Consider the following 25,704-nt stretch of genomic DNA (forward strand, 5'->3'; position numbering starts at 1 on the left):
TGTACCTTGGTTGTGGGCACATCCCCAGTAGAGGGTGTGCAGGAGGCAGCTGATCGATGTCTCTCTCCCATCGATGTTTCTAACTCTCTATCCCTCTCCCTTCCTCTCTGTAAAAAATCAATTAAAAATATATTTATAAAAAGAAAAAAAAGAGAATAACGAGGCACATTATGTGGAAAGGTATGCAGACACGTTTAGGAATGTCTAGTCGAAAGGTACGTCAGCAGATGACTCTAAGCCAGCGAATGCCCTGCCATGTCGCTCAGCCTTCCCGTCCCTATGCCGGGGCACGTAAGAGCCTCCAGGACTCTTTCTTCTTGTGTCTCACATGTGGGGCTTCTCTCCTGGTTGCTGTTATCATGGCCACATCACTCCCCCCTTTCATCCACACCATTCAGAGAAGTTCCACTTAAGCCATATTTTAAAAGTGAGCATCAATAACGTATCTGAAATGTCAGCATCCCCGCACCCTGGTCCCCTTCGCTGGGGGCTGGGCGCCCCGATCGTTAACCTTCACGCCGTGGCTCTGGGAGGCATCACTCACGTCGCGGTCAATTATCTCAGGGTAGAGCCCCTCGGGATGAGAAGTGTTGCTGCAAAAACCTAATTAGTAATTTTTTCAAATGTGCATTGTTTACTTGATCCTCGATAATGACTTCCTCGGAGGCACTCTGGCCTCTCCTGGCGGGGTCCGACTTAGACGATTCTGAGCAGCTCATTGACCTGATAAAAAGGCCCGCCATGGTCCGTCGGCGCCCGGCAGCCGCCGATGACAGGATGGACTGTCTAACGTCTCTCCCCGAGTCATTATGGTACATCATGTCAGGTCCCTGGTAAGAGGGGTTTTTTTTTTTTTACATTGAGAACAATCAACTCGATAGAGCAAATAAAGAGCTCCTGGCCGAGCGCAGGGGCAAAGGCAGAGCCCGCGGATGCCCCGTCTGTCTGCCAGCCCCGCGTCTCCTATGGGCTGGCTGACCCAGGCGGCAGCCCACAACTGAAAGGGAGATGTTTCCGTCTTCGCTGCCACTCAAAATAGCAAGAACGGCCACTTATCCGCGTGGTCTAATTGGTGATTAAACAAAGAGGGAGAAAACTAGAACATACGAGACACAGGCTACAGATCAGAAGAGAATTTCCTTAAATGTTTGAGTGAGTTCATTCGCACTGTATAGTTCATGAATCAGACTCACCAGAAGTTTCCCAGGCCACCCCACTCTGTGAGCTGCTACCAGACTGCTAATTAAGTTACCAAACGGGCTGAGAAGAACAGAAACAAGTTGGAAAACACTCCGGGGTTTTCTGCATCACAGGGCTGGCGGGACCGGTGCCTAGGCCAGCTTACCTCATTAGCGCATCCAGAAGAGTATGCCCCGGTGCAGAATGCCACCCCAGGTCACCCGGGGAATGGGGACACGGCCGCAGGCCGCCTCCACCGCAGGTCCGCTCCTGGACTGCATGCCTGCTGCCTCTGAATTTACTGACGGAGATGATTAAACAAAAACATAAATTTTAATGTCACACAGATGGGTTGTTTTGGTCTCGGATTTAGGATTTGGTTCTTCAGAAAGAAGATGAGGGCAAAAAATGAACACTTGACTCAATAGAAACGCTTTGATGACTTTAAATTTTTTTATAAAAATAGACATTTTAGGTACTATTCTTATGGAGCTCTTATTCCCTAGCTATTGGGGGGGGGGGGGGAGGGGAGTCCCACTACCAAAGCTTGAAGAGAGGGTTTGCATACTTGTCATGATTGGTGGGAAGAAAAAGAAAAAGCAGTTTGGAGGACAGCAACAAAGCATATGTTTCACAGAGTAAGTGAAATCTAGAAGCAAATACATCAGAAATTTCCCAAATTTAACTACTTGTTCTGGAAGCCTTACAAGAGACAATATTCTGTTTGAAAATCTGTTGTTGCTTTAAGCTGATGATGAGATTCAAAAATGCAAGCTGAGATGAGGCTGTGATTATTCAGTCTCAGGCTGCATATATAAACTGACCGCCCCGAGGGTCAGAAGGACAGGGAAAAGCCGGTACAATATTCAGGATTTGATGCATGTTTGTAGAAGTTACCATCATCCTTTGTAACTTATCTCAACCCTTTGAGCATTAACTGTGGCGGTGGAGTAAGGGGCATGTTGTAGGGGAGAGAGATGAACAATTTAAAATACACTGTAATCCCATTAAGGAATCTTTGATCATCCTAACTTACTTTTCCAAAAAGAGCCTAAATAGTCTATACCAGGTGTGCCCCTCAGGTGCAGAGGCAGGGCAGGGAGCATGCCCAGGAGACCTGGCCTGGGCAGATGTGGGCCTGGAGCAAACGCTCACAGTGGCTCACAGGCCCTGACCCAGTGAGTCTGTGACGCGTGTCGTGAAGGCTCACTCTGGGCACGCAAGGGATGGAGTCAGAGACTCGGTGTCTTCGCTGCCGGAAATGCTACAGGAATATGCACTTTTCGTCAGGGAGGGAAACCTACCGGGCTGTCTTTTCCCATTTAGATCCTAACAGTGACACTGTGTGGATAAAGCCAGGAGTACACATGGAGCATCCAATCAGGAACACCTCGGCTGAAAGAGAGCCAGTCCCGGCAGGCTGCTCAGGGCCACAGTGGGGAAGGAAGGGGAAGCGAGAACATTGAAATAGAGATGATAAAAGGAGCTCACGCTCCCAAAGAGGGATCCTCCGCGTATGCTCCACTCCCAACGCTTGCATGGAGGGTTTGCATACTTGTCATGACTGATGGGCATTTTTTCTTAGACCAATATATGGTGCATAGAACAACTCACCACCTTACTGCCCACAGAGTCCAAATTACTTTTAAATGGCATAGTAGTGAAATTAGTAAACTAATTATTTCAGAGGCTCCAAGACCTGCCACAGGCTCATAGGGGGAAGGGACCCTGATCTATCCTGTTTCAATGGTGCAAAGAAATACCAATGTCCACATTTTTATAGACATGTGCCAGTCTTCTCAATGAATCGTTTTAACTGAGGAGGTAAAATCACCAGTAAAATCATCTTGTCTTATCCTGTTTCATAAGAGAGCAGTAGAAATCTGGCTAGAGAAAAGATTCATCTTACAACTGAAACTGTGTACCCTTTGACTTCCCCATCTACATGCACTTAATTTTGTAATTGTTTTTAAACCTAATTTTATACTTCAGTGAGTTTTTACTCCTCTATCCCAGAAACCCCAGTTTTTTTTAGGTGTGTGTTCCTTAGAAAATACGATTAAATCTTCCTCCAAAACCTTTCTCCATATTCTTCCCCCAAAATGCACTTATGCAAAACACATTTTAGAACAACTTCAAAAGAGCTTCCTGGACTCCTCAGAAAACACAGCCCAGGTTAACCACCCTTACTTTGTGAAATCTGTCCCTCCTGCTCTTCATTCTCCTTCCTACAGGTTCCTGCCTCCTTTTTCCATCATTGTTGTTCATCCTCCTCCTGAATTTTCCCCAGCACGTATGTTTTTCAAAAGCATCAAGAAAAATATAGAAAAAAAACAAACATAGCCAAAATACTACTTCGGGACTGTGAAAAATAACCGAACCATATGATCCCACAATCCCACTTCTGCATATATGTCCGAAGGAACGAAAGTCAGTATCTTGAAGAGCTTTCTGTACTCCCATGTTCATTGTAGCATTACTCACTATAGCCAAGATGTGAGAACAACCTTGTCTGTCCACAGAGAAGTGGGTAAAGAAAACATGGTGTATGCATAAAATAGAATATTATTCAGCCGTAGAATTGAAGGAAATCCTGCCATTTGAAATGGAAAGTCATTATGCTGAGTGAAACAAGCCAGATGGAGAAAGACAAACACTGTATGATGCCACTTATATGTGGAATCTAAAAAATGTTGAGCTTAACTAGAATGGTGATGGCCCGGGGCTAGGCCAGGGGTGAGGGGGAGTGGTTGGTCAAAGGGTACACAATTTTAGTGGTGAGATGAATAAGTTCTGAGGGTCTGATGTCGGGTGACTATAGTTAATAGTGGGTTATATGCTTGAAATTTGCTAAGAAAGTAGATCTTAAGTGTTCTCATTAAAAAAATGGGGGGGTAACTATGTCAGGTGATGGATGTGTTAATTAACTTCATAGTAGAAATCCTTTTACAATGTATGCGTGTATTAAATCATCACATTTTACACTTTACATATATTATAATTTTATTTGTCAATTATACTTCAGTAAAGCTGGAAATAAAATAAAACTGAATACATCACCATATATAGCATTTATTCTACCTATATGGTAATAAGTCACCTACACAAATAAAGAATTTAGTTGTCACTTAAAATGTAGGGGTGGGCAAAAGAAGGTTTACAGTTGTGAGGATTTATTATATTATTATTTATTTATTATTGTATTGTTTACTTGTATTATCTGTTTTATTATTATTATTTCATATCCTTACTTATGATTTACCTTTTAGGTAATGATGGCTGGTAATTTAACCAATGAGCAACAAAAGTGGATACTTAAACAATACTGTAAACCTACTTTTGCCTCACCCCTGTGTAATTGAGAAAAATGTATATGCAAATATTTTTAAATTTTATTTTTCAATTACATTTAACATTATTTTGTATTGGTTTCAGGTGTACAGAATAGCAGTTAGGCAATCATGTACGTTACAAAGTGTTATCCCCAATATTTCAAGTAACCACCTGCCACCATACATAGTTATTACAATATTGTTGAGCATATTCCTTATGCTTTACATCTTGGTGACTATTTTCTAACTACCAATTAATCCTTCTTAATCCCTTCACCTTTTCCACCCAGTCCCTCAACCCCCTCACCTCTTACAGCTGTCAGTCTGTTCTCTGAATCTATGAGTGTGTTTCTATTTTGTTTGCTTGATTATTTTGTTCTTTAGATTCCACATATAACTGAATCCACTTGGTATTTGTCTTCCTCTGTCTGACTTATTTCACTTAGCGTAATACCTTCTAGGTCCATCCATGCTGCTGCAAATGGTAAGATTTTATTATTTTTTATGGCCAAATAATATTCCATGGTATATGTACCACAGCTTTTTTATCCACTCATCTATTGATGGGCACTTGGGTTGCTTCCAAATCTTAGCTATTGTAAATAATGCTGCAATAAACTTAAGGGTGCATACATTCTTTTAAATTAGTGTTTGGGGTCCCTTCAGATATATACCCAGAAGTGGAATCGCTGGGTCATAAGGCAGTTCCATTCTTAATTTTTTGAGGAACCTCCACACATCTTGATGGCTGATTTTTAAAAACATATTCAGGTAATAATTGACTGATGGGTCCTGAGCATGAACCAAACACTGGGCACTGTAACAAGCATTCTACATGTGTATTTGCAAATAACCCTGTAAGGAAGGTACCATCATCAACCCCATGTTACAGATGAGCAATCTGAGTCTGAGAGGGCTTAAGTAATGTGTCGAAGGCCACACACCCTGTAAATCGGAGAGCCAGGCAATCATTCCAGAGACCAAGCAGCTCATCAAGATGATGATATGCTACAAAGAGGTTTGGGCTCTTTGTAACCACAACTTGGAAAATCTCCAAACCATATAGGTGTACCTGATAAAAACTTCTGGGACTTCTCATCTTGCTGTTGACATTGTCCGAGCGGCTTAGCATCAATTTTTATGAAGATCATAATTCATCAAGCATAAATTATACTCTCTCTAAGAGGCTCGGCATTTAACAATTGTGCTTTGTCAGTGTGGGACCACATGTTGTCCTTATGAAGATACTAGAGGCCCGATGCACGAAATTTGTGCAAGAGCAGGCCTTTCTTCCCCTGGCTGCCGGCACCGGCTTCCCTCTGGCACCCGGGACCTGGGCTTCCCTTGCAGCCCCGGCTTCGGAAGGTCATCCAGAAGGCCTTCTGGTCTAATTAGCATATTATGCTTTTATTATTATAGATAATTCTAGTAGCATCAATGAGAAAAAGAAGCAAAGGGTCAAGGATTTGCTTAAGGTTTCAATCTAGTTTTCCTAACCTTTATTCTCCCTCAGCCCTCATATCTTTATTTATATATATATATATATATATACACACACACACACACACACACACACACATATATGTATATGTATATGTATACATATATTTGTATTTCTTCAGAGAGGAAGGGAGAGGGAGAGAAAGGTAGAAGCATCAATGATGAGAGAATCATTGATGGGCTGCCTCCTGCACCCCTCTACTGAGGAATGGAGCCCACAACCCTGGCATGTGCCCTATCTGGGAATCGAACTGTAACCTCCTGGTTCATAGGTTGATGCTCAACCACTGAGCCACACCAGGTGGGCGGCTCTCATACCTTATTAGTTACCAAGTCTTGCATCTTCCTTTAAAATACCTTTTTTGCCACCCCTGTCCATGTCTTCCCCTAAAATTCTAATGTACGCCTGGAACACCTCACTCCTGGATTATGGTCTGCCTCCCATTGGCCTTCTTGTCTCCAATCCTTTTGACACAGCTTGCATCTTATGCTCTTGGTGACACAATGAGACAACCTAATAAAGAGACTCTCTTGAAAAGAGACTAAAGCATATCCCTTAGCTTTGTAAGAATCAACACCAAATATTACATGGATGAAATTCCTGCAATGGGTTATATAACAGCCACTTTTCAACACTACATTCAGTTCACAAAAGTTTCTCTATTTGCCGTAGTACTGGATAGGTGGGGGAGAAAAAATGATAATTGAAGAAAAATTTTGATGATGTAGTTCTCTTATAAATTGGGAACAATGACCCTTGAAGGACCATAAAGAAAGTGAATGTCAAGATAATTTATTATTGTTATATTATCTACCTCATTTTTCACTTTGTCTCACTGAGCTGTGATATCCTTCCCGGGTACCAAATACCCCAAACATTAGTGAACACTTTTCCCAGTGTATAAAGTAAGATTAAAAGGGCTCAAACAAAGAGTTAGTGAACTGCCCCCTCTGCTGTTACTTTCATATCAGAAATGTTCACGGGAATGGGCCATGCATGTGCTCACTGTAGAAGGTCTCGGATCGAGAAGGTGGCTATCTGTGTGGTTTCCCGAGGGTTGCCACCCTTTCTGAAGCTGAACGCACCTCCTTTTCCCGGCCCACTGGGCTCCTTGTGTGATTTACGGTGGGTTGTTGTTTCCATCGTAGAAGAGCCAGTTTCTACGCATGTCGGCTGGACAAACATTTATACGTTATTGGTGGAAGGAATGAAACCGGCTATTTGTCCAGCGTGGAGTGCTACAACCTAGAAACAAACGAATGGCGTTACGTGTCCTCTCTGCCACAGCCTCTGGCAGCTCACGCAGGAGCGGTGCACAATGGGAAAATATACATTTCAGGCAAGTCCTTCCCCCACTTTCTGCTGCCAGGTTCCGTTCCCAGGCACTTTCCTGACTGGTGTGTCTATGTTTAATTCACAGGGGGTGTCCACAATGGAGAATACGTCCCGTGGCTATATAGCTATGACCCTGTGATGGACGTCTGGGCTCGCAAACAAGATATGAACACAAAACGCGCCATCCACACGCTGGCTGTCATGAATGATCGCTTGTATGCAATTGGAGGAAATCATTTGAAAGGTCTTTTTTAAGAAATCACAATAACATTTGCATTTCACGTTTCTCGCTAAGGGGGGGTGTCTCGTTAGGTAATCAGAGTTCATTTACCAGTGCCATTGGGCAAGCATCTATTTTGGCTCCTGTACAAGATAGGATTATTTTTAACTTACCACACATGTTAAGGAAATGAATAATAACGTCTACAGAAAATTTAAAAATGAAAGCATTAATAACTGAAAAAGCACAAGCAATTTGTTGTAACAATGAATTCAGTAAAAATAAATTATTCCTTATCAACAAAGTTATAGTAATGGATTTTGTCCACAAAATTGTTTTCTCTAGTAATCATAAAAACTTTAGTCATAGCTGTGCAAAGAAGCTAATATGTGATTTTTCTTAAGGAAAACACTTAGAATTTCATGTCTAAATTTAGAATTATCTCTTTTAAGGCCCATCTATGATTCTCAAAGGTTTTCTATTTGCGGGGTTTTTTTAATAAATCACTTGCTTAAAGCACAGCATTTTTAGAGCCATGTCTTGGTTCCTCTCCTTCTCTGCATGTGTGCATGACTACATATTTTTGTGGTGTATGCGCATATATGTAACTTTATGTGCAGTTATATGACATTGAACTTGATAGGAAAGCAGAGAGATGAATGCTACTGAGATTGTTATTTGCTGCTTTGGGCCTCAGTTTCCTCATCTGAAAACGAAGAAACTGGTGTAGTTGGTCTCTAAAAACTCCCGAAGCTCTGACCTTTCTTGAAATTGAACTAAATGAGAACGAGGCCATCTGGCTATGGTAGATAAGCCCCATCTGAGCACTCATGTTTCAATTAGATAAAGCGCTTTTAAAAAATGGCTTAGACATAGACTTTTTCTATTTTTCTTCATACATATTTGCCCCTAAAGATAATAAAGACCAGACAAGTATAACTTCAATGTAAATATATCCAAGTTCATATTGAATCACAAGTGTCATTTCCTGGTCTCTGCTGCTCATCTTAGAGCTCTCCCGATGGAGGAGGATTATAGTTACTGCTGCTACTCTCCCCCTTCATTTTTCTCCTTCGCTGGTGATCCTTCATCTCAGCACACACTCCATGGCCTTTACATCCATACGTTTTATATTAACTTTGTAGTTGCCTGCATTAAAACTTGATTTCTACTAATTTCTTTGCACAAGAATGCCTCTTTTAGGAACTTTTAATATTTATGGTTATACTTAATATCAGTATTTTTTAGACTTATATTATAAGGAAAGATTTGAGTAATGACAACCTAAGTGAAAAATAGCACACACACATCCAATTAGGCTGGCTCAGAGAAGCCTTGTGGCTTAGAGGAAAGGGTGTGGACGTTACATCTAAGCTTAGACTTGAATCCCAGTTGTGCACTTACAGTTGTGTAAGACACTTACCCTCACATCTGTAAATGGGATAGTGACCCTTTCCTTGGTAGTTGTGAGGATTACAGTCCATGAATTTACTTGGTACAGAGAAGGCACACATATTCTCAGATGATGCCACTAGGACCTTAGAACCAGGAATTTGCCCAAATCTTCATTCTCACTATATATGCTTCAAAAACTGTCACCAATTATCTTAATGGTAAAGGAAAGAAAATATACCACAGAGTTGCAGTAAGCATATTACTCTGTTGTTCCCAAATCTATGTGATTTCTTTTATGTAAAAAGTTGGTGGCTTGAAATACTCTGTCAGCCTCTTCAAGAATGAAAACTATTCTACTTTTTGGCCTACCTTGTCAATTAATTTGAAGAGTCCAGTATGTCAATTTATTTATATTATGTGCATTATAATGGTCAGCTAGCAAATACCAATACCATACATTTAACTAGGAAAAAAAATCATTAAAGACTTAGTTTGCTCAATGACCGTGAAACTCCCACTAGGGATTTTTTGACCGCCTAAATTAAAGGCAAGGATCCAATAGAGTCCTGTAACCTAAGTTGTTCTCTGTGACCTAGTGGTGCCCCAGCCACTGAGAAACTTCATCAGAAGTGTGGGGAGAAGCCCTTCAGTGGAACTTAGCCCCCTACTCGAAACCTTGATCCTTAGTAGATATGGAACCGGTTCACATCGTCATGGCTGTTTATAAACATAGTCAGGCTGCCAAAAAGGTAAAATATGCTGAGCAACAAATTTTAATTAATTAAACATTTGAGAAGTTTAAAGATTCATTTAAGAAAAGCAATATAGCCCAGCCTACATGGCCCAGTGGTTGAGCATCAACCTATGAACCAGGAGGTCATGGTTCAGTTCCCAGTCAGGGCATATTCCTGGGTTGCAGGCTGGATTCCCAGTAGGAGCATGCAGGAGGCGGCTAATAAATGGTTCTCTTTCATCATTGATGTTTCTCTTTCTCTCTTTCCTCTCTGAAATCAATAAAAATATATTTTTTAAAAAAGCAATATAGTTTAGTCTATAAAAGTGAGGGAGTTTAGTCTACAAAACTTTAAAGCCTATTCACTTAGATTCAAATCTCAGTCTGTCTACTTACTGGTCATGTGACTTACTCAAGTCATTAACTCTCTCTGTCCCTCAGTTTCCGCATCTATAAAATGAATATAATGGTATCACTATCTCATAGGATGACTGATGGGATTAATTGAGTTCATTTATAGAAAGTGTTTTGATAAGCTAGTTGTTTAGCTTATAAAAGCACTCTATAAAATGCTTACTTTAACTGTTATTAGTTTAAGCCTTTTAAAAAAAGTTTTAATAAACCATTCGAATAAAATCTACCCCCATATAATCAACCAAGGATATCTAGTCAGGTATTCTCGCTTTCAATTAATCTGGAACACCCAGAGTCGGGTTGTTTGTGTGCTGTTTGTTTGTTTTAGGTCTTTCTGACACTTCTAATTTCACCGGTAAATGTAAGCATGCATGCCTTTAAGACCCAGTATCTGCTTCTGCCTAGGACCATGAGGGTTTGTCTTTTGTAATTCCATTCTGCTATGTCCCTCAGGCTTCTCCCACCTCGATGTCATGCTCGTTGAATGCTATGACCCCAAAGGTGACCAGTGGAACATTCTCCAAACTCCCATCTTGGAGGGTCGCAGCGGCCCTGGCTGTGCAGTGCTTGACGACAGCATTTACCTCGTGGGAGGCTACAGCTGGAGCATGGTACGTCCGCATTGAGCTGCTCTCCTCCTCCTGGTTTGTGCTTACTTTTTTTTGTTTGTTTGTTTTTGCATTCATTTCAGCTTTTTTTTTAATCTTTATTGTTGAAAGTATTACATATGTCCCCCTTCTCCCAGCACTGACCTCTTTTAGCCCGCCCCTGCCCCCACCCCCACGCCTTCACCACCCTATTGTCTGTGTCCTTGGGTTATGCATATAGTTATGCATAAATGCATACAACTTCTTTGGTTGTTTCCCTCAAAATGTGTTACCACCCATGCATGTACCTTTTAAGAGCATCACGCTAAAAAAAAAGAAAGAATAATAATAAAGAGTATCGTGCTTAGATGCAAACAGTCAGTTACTTTAGTAATGGAGTCAGTGTGGTTGTGGTAGAGCTGGCTTGCTCTCGGATCAGCTGTGTCGTAAATGGGTTAGCTCTCTGGTTCTCTCCTTCCCCATGCTGTTGCAATTCTGTCTTTCCAAGGAAAAGTCAGACTAAAGGGGCTTCATCAATGTTCTGTTGAAATTGTTCAGATAGGAGAGTCTGAAAAGTTTCTGCCCAGTAAGGCATGAAAATGGAAATCCGTTGTTTAATATCCACAAATTCTGTGTAGGATGTGTAATTTGCCATTGCGCTTCACTTTCCCCCTTTATCATTAAATTTCCAAACGCACCCCAACATTCAGAGTACAGTGGACCCTCATTAACACACCATCCAACTTCAACATCCATCCACATTTCGCCACGCTTACCCCGTGTATCCTTCAAAATTGTTTTACTGAAGCAATTTGAAGCAAATTCTAGACATCATATTATTTTATTCTAAATGTGTCAGTGTTTATCTTTTTAAAAGTACTCATTTATGTAAACACGGTCCCTATCACACCCAACAAAATCAACAATAATTGCTTTATATCCAAAATAATATTCTCCTGAATATTTCTCCTATTCATTTTTAAAAAATGTATTTTTCAAATTGATGTGTTAAAACGAGTCTCACGTGTAGTAGTTGTTAGCTCTTACACATCTCCTGCCACAGGCAACATTGCCTCTCGCCCACTCTTATTCAGTGCCTCTGGCCAGCTGAAAAAGCAGGGTACGTTACATAGAACATCCCGCATTCTACAGTTAGATAACATCATTTAAAAATCATCGTGTGTCCATATTTCCTATAGACTGAAAGTTAGAGATAAAGGCTTAATTAAATTCAGCTCTTCTTTAAAAAAAAAAATTTATGTTATTTATTTTTGGCAAAAACATTTGAGGCTCTATAATTCAACCAACATCACATCAGGCGACACCTAGGGTCTAGTGTCTGCCATCAGTCTTTAAAAGATGACTTTGTATCTTTTTCTATTTATATGTGTTGGTTTTGTAAGATTAATTCGGGGTTGTAATCATATGAGTTTATTTCTGTTTGCCTCTAACAAGGGAGTTATGTGAAGTTTTGGGGGGAGCTTTAAGAAGATGTTAGTTATATGGAGGCACATATGTATTGCCACACAAAACTAGATATCAGTACATGTGCCTGTTTGCTGGTGCGAATTGCTCGCCACCGGAGTCCCCGGGTTTGGAACCAGGAGTCACTTTTAGGAAGTGATGGTGAGGTCGGTGGGGAATTTTGTCTGTTTGTTCCCTGTGACACAAAGAAAGCCGCTTCGGTCCGGGAAGCGACATGTTACACAAGCACTAACCCCAGAGGTTGACAAAGGGAACAAGCCTTCTGTTTGTTTCCCACGTGGCCTCTTGAAAGCAAACCGGTCGGTGTGCGAAGAGATCAGCACGCTTTCGCCTGCCGCTCATTTTAACCCGGTTCTGAATCCCAGCGCTAATCCCTTCTACTGCAGCGATATAAAAATGGAAATGTGAGCAACGATCTAAAATCCAATTTACTGTAATCATTTGACTATTTCAGGTGAGATTTTTTAAACTTAACCCAGCAGGATAATTCCTATTTATTTATTTTTTTTTGGTCAATTATTTTAAGGGATTTGTTGATTATCCAGGATGTTCTAGGTACTTAACTTTTCTTATTAGTTACACACGCATAAAAACCGATTTTAAAAAATGGGTCCATCTCAAATTTCCCATTGGATTAAAACAGTGTCAACCCCGCTGCTTCCATGCCCAGGTTTTTAAACAAGAGCTGAGAAGGGGTCCCTGGTTGGCGGGCCCCGGTGAGCAGCGAGCTGCCTGGCAGGCCCCGCGCCCGCCCTAAGCGCTCTGTTCTGCCGTTGCAGGGAGCCTACAAGTCGTCCACCATCTGCTACTGCCCGGAGAAGGGCAGCTGGACGGAGCTGGAGGGGGACGTGGCCGAGCCCCTGGCAGGCCCCGCCTGCGCCCCGGTCATCCTGCCCGCCTGCGTCCCTTACAACAAATGACGCCAGGAAGCCCCGGAGTGACGGAGTGACGGCGCCCCGCTCTGGGAAACAGCGACAGGTGACACCACGACTGCACGAGGAGCGACGCCTTCCAACGGTCGCCGATGCTGTGCGCGCACCTGCAAGAGAAAGAGACCTGCTCTGAGCAGATACTGTGTCTGTGACTCGCATCACCACCCACTCCCGGTGGTGACAGACGCTTCCACTTCAGACTGGTTTGAACTTGTCCCAGCTTGACAGAAATGCCCCCCCCACCCCCCGAGGATCTGAACTTTCCAAAGGAGAAAGGACACACACAGACGAGCGCCCGAGAGACCGGCCATCGGTGTTGTGCGTTGTAGTCTACCTGCATGTGGTCTTTGTTGACGTTTTGGGGATATCGTGTTCATGAATGACGCAGAATGGGACCCACTAAAATCCGCACCCTGCCTTCCAGGCGCTGCCACTGGATTCCATGTTCCTAACCTGTGGCTCCGTCACAGACTCCCTAGGCAACACGGTGGTAGAAAATCCTGGCAGGTTCAAGAGCAGCACTTCTGTTCCTGTAGAACCTGATTGCATACGCCTTCTGCCCCCGCCAGCCTCGGGGAGGAGAGAGGAGAGGAGGCTGGCTCTGGTGGCCATTGCTTTCCCCCTGGAGGCTCCATGCTAGCCAAAGTCATCGTTTCTGTGTCCTCAGTTTTGTCTGAAAGATTAAAAGAAAATACACTATGTCACTATTCGGTCCATGGAGTCTTGCTCTTTTTTTTTTTTTTCTTTTTTTTTTTTTTTTTGCAGAATAGAAGCAAGTAGTGAACACCCGGTATTTGCTCCCAACGGTAGGATTGGCAGGCAAGTCATACACTATTGTGTTTTCTGTTGGGTAACATATCTGACCCAAACTTAACCCACAAGGGAAACTGGGAGATAGCTTTCAGGAATTCAGGAGCAAAAAGAAAGAGTAATTTCTGTTATGACAGTCCCAGTTGTCTCTCTGTCCCTAAAACACACGACCTACAAGAGCCACAGGAGCAAACGATCGCTCCTAACAAACACGCCCCCCTCGTCCTCACCGTGGCTCTAGAAATGGCTCTAGATTTGGCTCTAGGAAAGCACATGACTCACCCTGGTCATTCCCCCAACTCATCCTCCACGTTTGTGACCAGCAGAGACGCCCGAGCTCAGTGTGGTGGGCAGTCGCTCGGTGTTTTCCGGAGCCCGGGGAGGTCAGGCCCAGGAGGGCAGGAGGGCAGGAGGATGGTCTCCGTGGGGCCAGTCAAACCAACAAAACTGGCAGCAACATGAGTTTGATGTTCAATCTCTTCGGATCCGGAAAACATCTGATAGGAGTAAATAAAAGCCTAAGATATTTTTTTAATCACCCAGAGATGTCTGTGGGTCCCTCCGCACATGTGGCATTCAGGCCAGCAGCCTGGGAAGCCACGGATGGAAACCGCCTGGCGCTGAGCTCTCACTGAGGACACGCCAAGGCGGACAGGGGTGCCGGAATCCGCTGCGTCTCTACAGTCAAGTGCAATCTCCGTTGTTTTTGTATTTATTTGTATGTTCAGATCCAAAGGATCCGTTGTAAAATATATATACATGTATACCCAGTGCAATCAGCCTTCGTTTCCTTTTCCTTGAAAGCATCTGAATATATAGAAAGCACGAAAAGGCACAGTAGTCTGTGGGAAAGTCCCCGCTGACGTCCTGAAGAGAACCAGGTCTGCTCCGAGCCTTTCGCCGTCACCTGTCACCACCCCGTCTGAATGTCGCAGTTTATACGCCGATATTTGCTTTCCTTACACTTGTTCTTCGTTTATTTTTTATTTCTAACTAAAATAAATAAAAAGCATTTATGAGAACAATAAATAAAGCTTTCTGTACTTCAGAAGGACACAAACGATTAGTGGGAAATGAGTAAATTAAGTCACAGAGGATGTAAATTTTGTACAGTATTAGAATGTGTAAATGAAGCTTGCTCGGAAGGGGGGAAACTTGAAATAAAAACTTTATGTACTAATTCCATTGTCTCTCTCTTCCTCCTTGTAAAGCCTGTGTATAAATCTCTACATTGGATTGTTTAAATGTTTGTAACATATAAATGCCTAAGTGTTTTTATTCTGCAGTACACTTTACAAGTTGACTTAGCTTCCTGGCAGTATATAAATGTATACAGCATGGACAATGCTAAAGAATATGGAATGTGTCAGGAAAACGTTGAGTTAAAAATAATGAGTTGAATCAGATTTTTCCACTGTTTGAGTGTTACAATGAGGCATGACTTACCCAAGATCTAATAACTAAATATTTATAGAAAGTAGCAGAAGCACCGTGTGTATTAAACAGTGCTTGCACACTTTCTAAAAAAAAAACAAGTGAGCCACACATTCAATTAGCTACATTCTCTAAATATATAGTATTTCATTTTATTTTTTAAAAAATCTGAAAAAGAAGTTGTGCAGGGCAAGGAAAGAGGCTGTGGCAGACCATAGGGGAAACTGAGGCACGTATCTGCAGGTAGCAGGTGGGCAACCTTCCAAGTAAAGAGTTCTGAAGGGTCGGAAGCTACTTCCTGAAGCTTGCAAGCTAGAAAGAATTTACTGCCATGCTTCCCAGCCGAATCTACCATTCTTGGGGCTCAAACTCCCAATTCAAGGGTTATTTGATCCTCCTGGTATTCCATGAAAGCAAGCATGGCGGGTTCTGTCTTCTTCCCCTGGCCCTGCCCCTCTGCACCCTGGTGTACCAGACCCGAAAGAGCCTCTCTCTACGGTAGCCGCTGTTACCATCTCCTTTAGACCCAGTGGTTCCTTTTGCAGGGCTTCTTCCAAATGCCCCGAATCCCCCAAAGCTCTAGTGCAGGCCAGATATCAGAGCAATTACATAGATATAATTGTCTTTTTCCTAATCCCAAGCAGACACCTACTTTGAGTCCATAACTAGACTGCCTAAATCTGGGAGAGGGTTTAGGCAGTCCCTGAGCCTAGGGACCCAGGTTTTTTATTAACTAGAGGCCCGACGCACGAAATTCGTGCAAGGGGCACCACCCTCACAGCCCTGGCTTCGTCCAGGTCATTTGGCTGTCCGGTCTAATTAGCATATTACACTTTTATTATTATAGATTGTGTCTGTAGACTTAAAGTTATCACCTGCATTTGTTCTCCCCTCTTGGAGCCAAATTTATATTTTCCCAGCTGCTTGGCACATCACTTAAATTGTCATAATTATCAACATTGTAAGTATCAAGCATTTATTAAACATATCCCAAAAGGCAGCCCATAAATGCCAGAGTTCCCATTAAACCAGGTTCTCTAGGTCAAAATATTTTTAAAATAAATGAGAAAATGGGCCAAAAGAGGATTGAGTTCCCGCAGATAGGGGAGCAGGAAGATCGCGACTGATCAAGCCTGGCTTCCCAGCAGCACCTGACCTAGAGGATGGTGAACTGATAGAAAATAAAATGGCCGCAAGCAGCAAAAAGGCCCCCCAAGGACATACCCCAGTAGGATATTTGCTTTGTGTAGCTTGGCTTGGTAGGGGTGCTCTGGATAGTGCAATACGCATGGACCAAGTACTAGATGGGGCTTTAGCATCCGTTAAGTCTACAGGCTGGATGCAGTAACGAAAGGTTCAGTTCGAGAGACCCATATAAAAACTGTGCTTCAAGAATACAACACAGGGGTTTAGGAATAAGAAAAAAAATCTACAAATTGAAGCTTGTGTGGCTTATACTATTCTGTTTTATTCTATTCTATTCTAGGCTATTGCCTAGCACATACTAAGAACTCGGCAAATCTTAATTCTTCATGTTAGCAGGAGGAGGAATACCTTAGTGTTTTTAACCTGCTAATGGTGCTAAAAACAACACCGGGAACTAAAAACACTAAGGTGGTGAGTTGACCTGTAGGTCTGTGCACTGCTCGGGCTCTGAAGAATCAGGTCACTTCAGTAAGTGATCCTTCATTGTAATTCCCCTCTCGTTGTTCACATCTTAAGTCGACCCCTCCTCTGTGACCTTCTCAATCCTCTATCTACAACAAAATGGCATTTCGGGGTGAGCAGGAGGCAGGTAAACATTTGGCTGCAGGACAAGGTCATCCTACACTACTCAAATCTGGGACATTTGGGAACCAATTGAACTAAATTAGGCAAAAGGAATAAAAAGAACAGCATTTAGTTACTAATTCAAAGCTGTTATATCAACAATTAGAGGCCTGATGCATGAAGATTCGTGTAAGAATGGGCCTTCCTTCCCCGGGCTGCCAGCACCACCTTTGCTCTGACCGGAGCTGCCTTTCCACTCCGGCCCAGAGCCGCCTTTCCACCTTCTCATGCTGCCCAGAGGCCCGGAGTGGCTGGGGTGGTGCAGAATGCCTGCGTTGTCACCATGGCAATGACACAAGTGTCCCTCCCCACCAGCCGCTTGGTGCCTGCGTATGCAAATTAACCCACCATCTTTGTTGGGTTAATTTGCATGCTCACTCCTGATTGGCTGGTGGGTGTCGCGAAGGTACGGTCAATTAGCATGTTACTCTTTTATTAGGTAGATATTATATAACACTAGTAGCCCTGCGCACGAATCCATGCGCCAGTAGCTCTCTGCAGGTCCTGGCCATGCCGCGCCTGCTGCCCAGAGGCTCTCTGTGGCCCAGAGGCCCATCTGCGGCCAGGCGCAGAACGCCGCGGCGATGAAGCAAGCATTTTGCCAGGCCGCTCATGCTGCCCGCTCTCAGCGGCCGCCCCCCACCCGGGACTGGGGGACTCCGGTGGGACTGAGAGAGGACTGGGCGCCGCCATCTTGTGGCTATGGGTGCCGCCATCTTTGTGATGGAGTAACGGTTAATTTGCATATTACCCTTTTATTAGCTAGGATTTCCTCTAATGGAATGCTTGCTGAGTCAGGCATTATGCTGGGCATTTTATTCGTGTTTTCTGTTTACTCTGAACGGCTCTGTAAGGTAAATATTATTCATCTTAAAGGTAAGGACAGATGCCCAGAATAGGTAAGCTATTTAGTAAAGTGTAACAGCTGAGAAGTAGCAGATTCACGCCAAGGTGTTAACCGAAGGTCCTCCTCCAATCACCATACTCCCTCCTGCCCACAAAGAAATTTCTTAAACCAACCCCTTGAAGTCGTGTAGGAATTCCTAGTAGATTGGCTGCTTTTCCCACATAGGAACAGAATGTGCTGGAGGGGAAAGTGCCCACTTAATGCTGATGTGTTCTGGTTAATGCTCTATTGCTGGTGAGGATGAACTCCTGGGAAGCACAGGCGTGGGCAGAACCAGCAGGAGCCTACTCTGTGACCTTGAGAGGTCATTTAGTTCCTCCGACTTTAGTTGTGCTGTCTGTATTTGGAGTGATCATCTTTTCTCAAAATGACTATTGTGAAAATCACGTGTAAAGACACTACACCTCATAAGTTCTGAAGTTAAATACACATCAGCTATTAGGATGCGATGACCAAGTTCAAGCGTTAGCCTGGTGTGGGAGAGACCCTCAAGTCTGGCCTCAGCCTCACTTTTGAGTCACAGTTTTCTTTGCTGCTCTGTTCATTAAGCAACGTGCATCCCTGCTTTTGCACACGCACAGCTATGCTTTTCCATTGTGCCCTTTTGCTTGTGCGTGTTCTCCACCAGGAATGCCATTTCAGGCTCCACACTACCTATTAAGACCCTGTCCTTCAAGGTCCCCGTTCAGACTCCACTGCCTTCATTAAGGCTTCGTGATCGCAAGTCTCCTGTGATATGTTTCATCTGACTTCCTATGGCTCTCTTCTCCATTCAATGCCATTCGTCAGATTTTGTGTCTTACCCTCTTACTAGACCCAGGGTTCTTTGAGGGTAGGAATAATGTGCAATATGTCTTGAATAAACCATAAAGCCATGAAATATTTGTTGAATAAAATACCTTATTTAATGTGTAATGTAATCAAATTATAACCATTTTGGGAAATACAGCGGGGCGGGGTCCTTGACTTCACCAACAACACAATAACTTTTACTTTTGTGGGGGTATTTGCACTTTTTGCATTGTATACAACTGAGTTTACATCTCAGCATCTTCACTTTTTAGTATTTCACAAGCATGTTTCCATGGGACTAGGTGGTCTTTACAGGAACTGTTAACAATTTCACAGGATGCTGATGCACATTCCAACATTGGCCACTTTTGACTGATGTCCTGGAGTCACTCACAGTCCTCAGACCGCATTCTTTAGATAGATAGATATAGATAGATAGATAGATAGATAGATAGATAGATAGATAGATATAGATATAGATATAGATATAGATATAGATATAGATATAGATATAGATATAGATATAGATATAGATATAGATATAGATATTTTAAGGGTTTTTTAATGCAAAAACCCTTGTTCGGTTGTATAAAAGCCCTACTATTAGGAAAATCTTGGCCCAGTACATAAATGGGATAGTAATTGTGAAATCCTGGCCTCCAGCTCAGAAAACACAAATGATAAGGATGAGAATGTAATAAATCTCTTGGTATCCCCAAACAATATCTTCAGTATTATACTGTCAGTCTTTTGTTCATATATATATATATATACATATATATATATATATATAATTATTATTATTATTATTGATTTTTTACAGAGAGGAAGGGATAGGGATAGAGAGTTAGAAACATCAATGAGAGAGAAACATTGATCAGCTGCCTCCTGCACACCCCCTACTGGGGATGTGCCCGCAACCAAGGTACATGCCCTTGACCAGAATCAAACCCGGGACCCTTCAGTCCACGGGCTGACGCTCTATCCACTGAGCCAAACCGGTTAGGACCGGACAGCATTCCTGTGTGTCCTTTCTGACTCCCTCCCAGCAATTTCCCTCCACAGATCATGTTCTACCCAACCGCCACTATTGTTTCACCATAACAAACACGTCGAAATACATAAAGCTCCTGGCTCTCCAGAATTATGGCGCATTCAGTTCATCTCTGGCCATTTTCCTCATCTCACATTTCTGACGAGAAATGCTCCGACTCCAGGCCCTTCCCGGACAGTTGTGGTGAGTTGTACTTTCCTTGTGAATGGACTTGGACCACCAAGACTCCACTCCAGGCCACATGGTGCTCATAGACTTTGGCAGGAAGTTCTTTACTTGTCTTACAGTCTTGTCTTAAAAGCAACGCAGACAATTAAAACCAGCTGGGATGGGATGCCACGCTAAATGTATTCATTTCTTTCCCAACATGATTCGCCAAGGTTAATCTAACTTGCAGGAAAGAAGGAAAAGAAAGAGCTTTAAAGCCAAACAGCCCTGGGGGCTACCCGTCTGATGAGAAAATGTAACCCACATCTCTGGGTAGCCTTCCTTAGGGTGGTCATCTCCTCCTCTGAATTCTTAGAATGTTGCCTGTCTATCCTGTTCAGATTAACACCTCTCATGTTTTATTACATAGACGGTGTTTTACTGTATCTTTATGCCTCGTTTTCACTAATTCCCTTGCTGTAGAATGGACAATGCCTGAAATGTGCTTTTCCCACAATGCTTTGCCCATTGTGGAACTCAACAAAAGAATATTGTATTCTAGAGGCCTACAGAACTCCTCGAGTAGCACAGTCATTTCCGACTCAGAATTTTATGCTCAGAATCTTGAAAATGTAAGTTGTACATGGATTTTCTCAGACAAATCTGACTGCTGACAGTATGACAAACCCTGTCTCTGTGTGCAAGTTAGTTGCCTTTGTTAAATTAACCATGTTTTTCCTATTTAGTGACTGAAAACCAGAATTTTAATGCAAAAACCCTTGTTCGGTTGTATAAAAGCCCTACTATTATGAAAATCTTGGCCCAGTACATAAATGGGATAGTAATTGTGAAATCCTGGCCTCCAGCTCAGAAAACACAAATGATGAGGATGAGAATGTAATAAATCTCTTTGTATCCCCAAACAATATCTTCAGTATTATACTGTCAGTCTTTTGTTCATTTATTCCTTCCACCTTGGGCAACGCTATATGATATGCCCTGTTGAGAATATAAATATCCATAAGTCACTGTAATGCAAGGTACATGGCATAAAGAAATACAAATAAGGTGACATCGGAGTTCCCGAAATGATGAGTTTATGTCTAACTAAGGAATCTGGGAAGGCAGGGCCAGAGAGAGTATACAAGGTCAGTCTTGAAAAATATGTAGAAAAAAAGAAATTCTTCTACTAATGTTTGTAAGGTAATCCTTGAAAATAAAGTAAATAACAAACCAGTTTCATATGGAAAACTACTAGGTAAGATATTCTAATCATCTCCAGTTTAGCGTATTACATGGTGGTATAATTGATGAAGAAAATGAAAGAGTGTGAGGGCAAGGACTTTTCATGTTTAGATAGAACAAGGTAAATCTGCAGTTCTATCTAAACAAGGACACGGGCATTTCAAAGCTATTAAAGTAATTAGGGCTCGATGAACTAAAGTTCCACAGAGAGAGACAGTGTTTGGAGGTGAGCTGATGATGGCCAGTAACTTTTTTCTCTGGGACATTTCTAAGTCCCGGCCACAAGTTGTCCAACCTTGGCCCGTACAGAGGACCTACACTGTGGAAACCAGAAATTGGCCAACTCTTAGCTGTCACACAGAACTGGGGTGACAAGATGAAAACCTGAGGGAGCCCTACTCATGCAGCCAATTTCCCCTGGAGGAAATCTCTGGAGTTCTAGTGTTACACAGAAAGATGGGGAACTAGGCCCAAAACTTCTAGAAGGCGAGAAAACGTTTCCACAATTTCTCAGTGCTTCGGAACGAAAGACTTACCAGTTGGGGAGATCAACTTCAAACACATGGCTGCTCATTTGCAGATTGTAAAGTTGTATGAGTTAGGAGGATAAAGAGTTAACCTGAAAACCACAGAAGGGAAGAAGAGCTGAATCTTCAGACTTGAAGACTGAGAAGACAAAGACCAGACTCTCAGCCAAAAGCCCAAGAGAGCCTGCCCTAGGATTAAGGACAGACCAACAATCGACTGAGAAATACTGAAATGAGCCCCAGCCGAGCTCAGTCCCTGGTGGAATTCAGATAATCACCTTCATGCTCCATCTGCATAACAGAGAAAGGCAGAAACCTCTGAAAGAAGATAAGATTATATGGAGCCACTACAGTTCTTTTATACATAAACAATATATTCAGTCAAAAATTACCAGACAAGAAAAATAACAGAATAAAACAAAGAGTCGAAATAGGCCCACTGCTGATCCAAAGTTTTGAGGTAGCAAACAAATAACTATGATTGACAGTTTAAAATGAAGAAAAGGTAGACAAATAAGTGAAAGGATGGAGAATTGCACCAAAGAATTAGACCTTTTAAAGATCAAATGGTTATCTTAAAATTTAAAAAGAAAGAATATGTTAAATTAAGAACTCAATGAATGGAGTTAATAGTAAATTAGACACAGCCAAACACAGGATTGGTAAACTGGAAGAGGAGTTAATAGAAAATAACTAAAAATGAAGTCCAGAGAGAAAGCAAAGTAGAAAAGTATATACATTAAAGTAAAGAGACTTCTTGGACATGCTCCAAATGACTACCATTTGCATCATTATCATCCCAGAAAGAAAGAAGAGAGAGGATGGTAAAGCCATATTCTAAACAATATTGGCCAAGAATTTTCCAAAATTGTTAAAGGATATCAACCCACCACCCCAAGCTGAATAAAGATAAAATCACAGTATATCATAGTAAAATTCATAAAAACCAAAGGCAAAGAATAAAAAGTCAAATTATTTTTAAAGGAACAACAATTAAACTTTCAACTTAGTTTTCAACAGAAATGATGGAAGCCAAAAGACATTATTATAACATTTTAAAGTGCTGAAAGAAAATAAAAGTCAACTCGGAATTTATATCTGGTGAAAAACTTATCTGAAATCTGAAAGAGAGGTTTTCAGAAAAAAAGAAAATGATCATAAATAGAAACATGAAAAAAAAAGAAACAGGAGGGAATTAAGAACACAGGAAAAGATTAATATTTAAGTAATTAATATTTAAGTAATGATAAAGGAGGAGTATTGACCATACAAAAAGTAATTATGGATTCTTGTACAATTATAACAATGATATAGCAGAACAATTCAAAAGACAGGAGGGCAGGGTAGAGATTAAGAAGTGTTCTAAGTTCCTATTACTGGTAGGAAAGAGATAAAAGTAAGAATTTGTAATAAGTTAAGGAGGCATATAGTGATCTCTAGGTTAATCATTAAATGAGTAATAAAAATGTAAAATTAACAAATGAAGAAGAGGAAAATAGAATAATAAAAACATTTAATTAATTCAAGAAAAAGCAAAAAAGGAGAGAAAAGAATACAAAACAGACAAAATAAAAAACAAATAGTAAGATGAGAAATATAAAACAAAATGCTCGTAATTTTATTAAAAATAAATGGACTAAATACTTGGAATCAAAAAATAAGATTGTCAGACTGGTTTGAAAAAAAACCATATGATGCTTAAAGGAGACAAAATTTAAATATAAGAATAGACATAAAGAAAGCTAATCCTATCTAATAATAGACAAATATGCAAATTGACCGCACCTTCGCTACGCCCAAGCCACGCTCACCAGCCAAGCCACGCCCACCAACCAATCAGGACGAATATGCAAATTACCCCAACAAAGATGGTGGCTAATTTGCATATCAAGACAGCATAGAAAGAAGCCAAGAGCTGCGGAAGGGAGCAAAGCTGCGGAAAAGCAAGCAAGCCAGGGGGAGGAGAAGGGAGGAGTGGAGGCGGGGCCGGGGGAGAAGGAAGTTGAGCAGGCGGGGCCGGGGGAGAAGGGAGGAGCGGAGGCGGGGCCGGGGGAGAAGGGAGGAGCGGAGGCGGGGCCGGGGGAGAAGGGAGGAGCAGAGGCGGGGCCGGGGGAGAAAGGAAAAGCAGGCGGGCTGGTGGAGAAGGCAGGCCGGGGGAGAAGGGAGGAGCGGAGGCAGGGCCAGGGGAGAAGGAAGGAGAGCGGGCGGGCTGGCGGAGAAGGGAGAAAAGCAGGGGGGCTGGCGGAGAACGCAGGGCAGGGGACAAGGGAGGAGAGCAGGCAGGGCGGGGTAGAGTGCAGCAGGAAACCCTATTGCAGGATTTTTCCTGCAATGGGAACGCTAGTGTGCTATAATATAGTATTCTATCTCTATACTATCTCTATAGTATAGAGACAGAATACTAATAGTATTCTGTCTCTATACTATCTCTATTTGATATAGTATAGAGACAGAATAAAGTTCATCAAAATGGGTATGATTTCTTTCTACATTAAAAGCCTAGCAACTCTGAGTTGGTAATATTTTGGCATATTAGATGCTATTTTGCATGTTATATGTCAGTTGTAGGTAATTAATGTTTTAAGAAATAATTTTTTAGAAAATTTTATTGGACATGAAAGAAAAAAGAAAAGAGAAAAAAGATGATAAATAGGTTAGATGATAAGTGATTAGATAGATAAATAGATGGAAAATAGATGACAGATGATAGATAGATAGATAGATAGATATAGATAGATAGAAAAATAATCTTGCACATTTATTATAAACTCCCCTAGAATTTATATCTATTGCTTATATTACCTCTGGTATCAATTAAACACTCAGATTCAGATCTGACTCTTTAAAAAGCCAGCTAAGGCAGACCAGATAGATTGTGTGAGAAGGAGTAGTTAATGGGAGAGGCAGATAGTGTTAATCAGTTTCAAAGGGCTTGTTCCGTCAAAAAAGCTTCCGCTAATCTGCAGGAGCCGAAGTCACAGGCCCTCAGAGCCGCATTCTGTGAGCGTCAGCGTTCCACACCAGTTACACGTTTCTGAAGGGCCATCAGAGCAAAACTCTGCCCTTAATGTGTAAGCCGACGCTGCTGTAACTAAGACTGCAATTGGACTGGGACAAATCTCTATGATCTTGATATATGAAAATCCAAATGGATGGTTTCCATAGAAATGAAGAAAAACCTTTCCCAATTACTTATTTGGGATTAATCCACCGCAGCTCCACAAAGCAAATACCTTTGATTAGGCTCAGGAAAGCAACCAATGAAAAATAAACTAAAACTGTCCAATAAGGTGCCGTAGCTGCCGTCACTAACAGGAAATCCTCAGCTAACACATGGAGTTCGTTAAGGAAACCCCACAGTCCGGAGCAGGAGCTCTGGGATCACAGGGGCTGGGTCCAAACCCTGACCAGGCCTCTGCCGACCCCAGGACCTGAGGCCGGGCCTGAGGTCTCAATGCTCTTCTACCCAGTTTCCTGCCAGGCGGGGAGGTCGGGGGCGCAGCGCCCAGGCAGGTCAGCGATCTGCACAGGAGCCCCAGAAATGCTGGCCCCTGGCTGGTGCCGCAGGTGCCAGGGCGGCCACGGGACAGTCGCCTGACTCCAGGCCTCATCGAGATACTGGGGAGGTCGCCAGAGGAGGTGGCCACGGCCAGGCAGGATCTGGGTGGGCCCGGCATGGGCTTGGAGCAGGCTCTAGCCTCTGGATCCCGGGCCCCCGGGGCCCCCGGGGGAGTGAGCACTGGCAGCTGGAGCCTCCTTCCGCATGGTGGCCCACTTGGCACCGAACACGTGCAACCCCCCCTACTCAGTACCCCTAGGAGGTCCCAGGTGCTAGGAAGTCAAGA

General features: G+C 42.5%; 1 protein-coding gene across 1 annotated transcript in view; it reads left to right on the forward strand.

The window, feature by feature from the left end:
• KLHL14 (kelch like family member 14) overlaps positions 1-15,000 on the forward strand; it is a 94,238-nt gene extending 79,238 nt beyond the window's left edge. Inside the window, exons 6-9 of the mRNA XM_079783705.1 lie at positions 7,161-7,351; positions 7,433-7,591; positions 10,563-10,720; positions 12,961-15,000. Of these exons, the coding sequence (XP_079639831.1) occupies positions 7,161-7,351; positions 7,433-7,591; positions 10,563-10,720; positions 12,961-13,101 (649 nt within the window). The 3' untranslated portion in view covers positions 13,102-15,000. The remainder of the gene's footprint in view (positions 1-7,160; positions 7,352-7,432; positions 7,592-10,562; positions 10,721-12,960) is intronic.
• Positions 15,001-25,704: the final 10,704 nt, after the last annotated feature.

Source organism: Cnephaeus nilssonii, assembly GCF_951640355.1.
Source record: "Cnephaeus nilssonii genome assembly, chromosome: 11".
NCBI lineage: Eukaryota > Metazoa > Chordata > Mammalia > Chiroptera > Vespertilionidae > Cnephaeus > Cnephaeus nilssonii.